This window comes from Penaeus vannamei, chromosome 2 (genome assembly GCF_042767895.1).
Source record: "Penaeus vannamei isolate JL-2024 chromosome 2, ASM4276789v1, whole genome shotgun sequence".
Lineage (NCBI taxonomy): Eukaryota > Metazoa > Arthropoda > Malacostraca > Decapoda > Penaeidae > Penaeus > Penaeus vannamei.
The window spans coordinates 51,499,945-51,504,944 of NC_091550.1; the positions used below are offsets into that span (position 1 = coordinate 51,499,945).

The 5,000-nt window shown below is 37.5% G+C and overlaps 1 protein-coding gene across 1 annotated transcript in view; it reads right to left on the reverse strand.

Annotated features, from left to right (window-relative positions):
* Positions 1-1,702: 1,702 nt before the first annotated feature.
* Positions 1,703-5,000, reverse strand: part of Polr1E (RNA polymerase I subunit E) — an 11,055-nt gene continuing 7,757 nt past the window's right edge. The window contains exon 8 of the mRNA XM_027353491.2: positions 1,703-2,078. Coding sequence (XP_027209292.1) covers positions 1,958-2,078 — 121 coding nt within the window. The 3' untranslated portion in view covers positions 1,703-1,957. The remainder of the gene's footprint in view (positions 2,079-5,000) is intronic.

Here is a 5,000-nt window from a genome sequence, read left to right on the forward strand (position 1 = left end):
GTATATTTCTTTTTAGGATTAATTAATGTATCCAGTATACAAACATCCTCGTTAGAAAGAAATGTGAAAATATTTTACAGATTTGTATTCGGTTATGGTTACTGGATTGCTATTTTGTTTTGTCTCTTACAATCATGTGCATATATGTTAAGTAGAACAAAGAAACATTTCCATGTTCCTTTTTTTTCCATAGATTTCACTGTATAGTTTTTACTTGTTTAGTCAGATATAGCAGAGAATCAGATTATTTTTTTATGCAAAACTTGGAGTAGCCTAAAAAAAAGCTTTTGAATTCTCATCAGCAGAAAGCAAAAGAGGAGAAAGGTAATTGATGAAAATCATTGTCTTTGTAAATATTGTACATTATTCTTTCAGAATAACAAATTGTTTACTTACAGTGTCTTTAGCACTGATAAAAATTATCTAGTCATTAGGTATCATATTAAAATCTTGTCAGGGTGATATTTGGTTTATAGATGTATTGTTAATAGTCCTCCAGGGGCAAGATCTATGGCTGAAACAAACCTGTTCCATCACATCTGTATTATAGTTTTAATTTTCCCATTTATTAAGTTGTGTTAATTTATATAAACTAAAGACAGATATAGTACTCTGCCAAGCTTATTTTATATTTATTTTTTCTTTATTTCTTTCTTTTTACCAAAAGAATATTCATATTGGACAGGTATGATTTTAGCTCGGTTTTTCTGTTAAAGTGCAAAGAAATATTACAGATGTTATAACCTTAAATGAGGTTACTTTTTCATCCTTAGAACTAAAGTGTCGCTAGGTGGCATAGATTTTTTATAATTATAATATCAAAATAAATGCAACAAAAGCTCATTGTTCTTTTCTTGTCACCAACAGTTATTTGTATCTTCTGGAGAAAATTATTTTATAAGCTCTTGTATACTTTTTCCCGTCATTTTGCACTGCTCTTAATGGTGATTCATCATCACTGCTACAACTTTCAATTGCAATTGCATATATTTTCTCTTATGATTTTCAAATAGCTGTCTTGCAGGTTATCATTAAAGACCCTGTAACACTGAAATATGAATTCTAATCAATATTTTTAGTGATGTCATTTAGTATATATATATATGCAAAACTGGACAAGCGATATTTTATCCTAATGCCACTGGGGATGGCATGTGTGCACATGCTATACCCACTGCAAGTTTTATTTAATTGTTTTTATACTCCGATGGCTCAACAAGTACTAAGTCACCTATGAGCCAGTTATGATTAATACCTGACACTTTTCCCTGATTTTCAAAAATATTTTCTGGTATCTTCTATTGCTATTAATAACATTATAATGTCTATAATAAAATTAACAGCATCAATATTGATAGCATTAGTAAAAAATGTATTTTTCTACAAACTCAAGGGAAGGTGATATCAGGTGACATCACAAGGTCTACTAGCCAACTCCTTTGTGACTAAGCACTTGCAGAGCCAACTATGTTCTGAGACATTTCACAAAACTATACTACATTGAACATAGCATTTCCTTAGGCGATGGTGTGTTAAGAATGGACTACTGAATTTTGTTTATGGTAGACTGACAGTATTAAGTAAATGATGTTTTCATGAATATTATTTCTTTATTATCCAATTATAATACAACGGAAATACAGCAGTGTCTCATATCGCTCATATCTGTATAAAGGATATCATAATTTAATGAAAGACTACAGAGCATGGATACTCATTTATTTCAATCCTTTCAATTGCCCTCTGTGCTTTTACAATACCAAATATATTGCACAATCAAAATACTTAATACATATTTACCACTGCTACTACTACTACTACTACTGTATTTGATTTTTTGTGCATACTTTTGGTAAGGAAAATAAAAACATTGGCTCAAAGGTTTGTTCAATATTGAAAAACCAGCAAACCTATCACAGAAGTGATAAATTCATAGGATATTTTATTTAGTGTTTTCTTATTTTCTTTGTTTCTTGCCTGAAAATTGCTTGGCCACTTTAGCTAAAGGCAACTGAAGTTTGTATGAATTGCTATAACGCATATATGAAGCTCCTATCACCCTCATCACAACTTCTAACCTGGAAAGAAAGAAAAGAATGTTTATGTTTCAAACAAATAAATGTGTTAAGCATCAAAGGTCATATAGTACTATGGTAAAGTATTGTCGGAAAGGGTAACAGGGAGTTTCAGATAAGGATAAAATATGTTAGATGTCAAAGATTAGAGAGCATTATAGGAAAGTATGATACTGAAAGGGGAAAAGAGGGGAGTAAGTGAACTAGAGTAGAGATTAGTAGAAAGGGGAGGGTTAAAGGGGTAAGACAATTGAGTGAATTACAGTGTATATGTCACTGAGGAAGGTATAGGAACAAAGTTCAAGAAAACAAGAGATGGTTGTAGGAAAAGTAGAAGAATCTGGGGAGTGGGGAGGGGGTGTTAGTTAAAGATTACAGGATATTACAGGAAAGTATGGTAGAGAAAAGAGGAGTAGATAAAGCAGAGCCGGGATTAGTAGAATGGGAAAGGTTAAGGGGGTTGAGTGATTGAGTGAACTGCATTGCATCTCTGATTGGGGAAGGAATAGGGACATTGTTCAAGGAAGGTGGCCGTTTCAAAAGTAGGAGAAGAATCTGGGGGACGGGAAGGTGGTGAAGTATCAGGAAGAATGTCTGGAGGGGAGGGGTCTGGAGAAGGACACTGTTGTGATACAGGGGATTTGTGTGAGTATTCAAGTGAGAGTGGTAGAGGATGAGGTATGTTGGGATGGTGTAAGAGGAAGGCAGGTGGAGGGAACTTTAGGAGGAGGATGGATATTTGCAAATACTTAAAAATGTAGGAGTAGGAACAGGTGGATGAGGGAATGGAGTGTTCCCTTGGGTCATCTTTAGGAAGTTTTGAATGTCTTCAAAGGTTTCTGGTGGGGAGTTGGTTGAAAAGGACTGAGAAACAAAGGTTCTCTTAGGAACAGGAGAAGAGGAGACAGCTACCTATAGAGCAGAAGGAGAGGGTGGAGTGGAACATTTTGGATGCCTGGTGCAACAAAAAAAATTGAGGAGGAGGGGTAGGTATCGGGAAAGTGGTAGAGATTGAACTACCTGGATTTAGAATGGAAAACAAATTGACTGGGAGATAGGGTATTTAGATGTAGGATGGTTTAGTGTTAAGGAATGAGAAACTGGGGGAGATGCAGAAACATCTTGTGAAGATGGCGAGGGAGCAGAGCAAAGGATTGTTTTGGAATAACTTGAAAAAGAAATCCTCATTGTCGTGCTTCTTGTCTGGCCTCTCGTAGAGTGAGGCCTAATTTGAATCTGAGGACTGTTACCTCACATATGAGCATGATGGCACATGTAAATGACTGAGCAGGGCAATCTGAACTTTTATGACCAGGTTGGGCACATAAGAGGGCAGCGGGCTGTGGAACGACTGTTTGGATGGGTGGCCCAAATGCCAACATTTCTGACATTGGTGGGGAAAGGGTTGATGTGGTGGGACAATCCACCAATATAAACTTCAAAGGGGAGGTCATATCTATGGAAGTTAATCTTGGTAATATTAACATGGGGCTTATGCTGGCCTCTAAGAGGAATAGTGTAACGCTGTACTGCTACTGCATCATAATGAGCAAGGCAGATAAGTACGTCATTTTCACAATCTGACCAGTCATTGTAGATAGGACAAGCATTTGGGGGGATAGAAACAGTTCCATTACAAGTATTAAGAGAGGAATGAGGTTCAGCAAGAATGTGTTTGACAGTGAGGTCAGTCAGGGTTGAAAGTGCACGAGCTTGGGATTCAGATGTAACTGGCAAGGCGTGAATGATCAGAGCGACTGAGAAAGGTAACCTTGCCTACTTGTTTTTGGAGGTACTGTTGAAAGAGGGGGAATCACAAAGAATTGATCCCACTTGCCTGGGCCTTATGAAGAGGAGAAGAGGAGAGTACTCAAAAGGTTTGCAGAAGTAGAGGCAGTAGAAGGACGAGGGCGAGAGGAAGATAGGGTGGTGTGGAGTGGAATAGTTCTGGGGGGGGGGGCATTAAGGATGAATAGTAGTAATAAGGGAAGATGAGGGTAAACACTGTAGAGGACCGTGCAGTAGGAGATGGAGAGGAGAATACTGGGAGAGAAGGGGTGCTTTCTGGAGGTTGAGTAATAACCTGGGTGGGTGTTTTGGAGTGGATAGAGTTGTCAGTAAGTGTCAAGGAGGGGGTATTAGTATCATTAAGGGGCAAGCCTTAATGCCCCTATTAAGGGTAAAGAATCTTCATTATTGGCCATGGTCAGCCTGAATAAAATGGAAAAAAGAAACAGTGTACCCCTCAGGGTCCCAATAAGGGGTAAGGGCTAGGCAACTAACCAAAGGAAAACCGTGCCCTCGGTTCCTAGAGGATGTTCATAACTGACAAAGCCAGCCTTTCATCCTTTGAGCATGGCTCTCGCACCAAAGGAATGGGATAGAAGAAGGAGATGAAGATGATATGGAAGAGGAAAGGAGAGAAGAAAAGACCAAGCAAAATTAGTTGAGGCGAGGACTGAGGCCCAAGGTAGGGGTGATACCCTACATTGGGCCCAAGTCTCTGTCTCCTAAGCCCTCCCACGACAACAACGAGCAAGGTATTGGGGGGAAGAAAGAAAGGAAGATATTAATTCTACAAAGTCTAAACTAAAAGAAATTCAAGGAATTGGTTGACAAATCATTATTGTTGGACTAAAAGACCATCACATTTTTTTATATTGGTATGCACTAAATTTAGTGCCTTTACTAAACAGCTATCAAGTGTTGCATATAGATACACATACTTTCCCTAACAAGATTCAAAGGTCAAACACATTGATGTACATTAAATCTGTGAATTAAAATAAAATCAAGTCTAACAAATAAATAAAGCATAGCTTACTTTATAAATTGGAAAAACATACCCCTAGACTACCAAATCATCTAGGCAAAATTGTAAAATAAAATGGCTGAAGCATCTCTACAGGCTTATTTAAGGCTTCA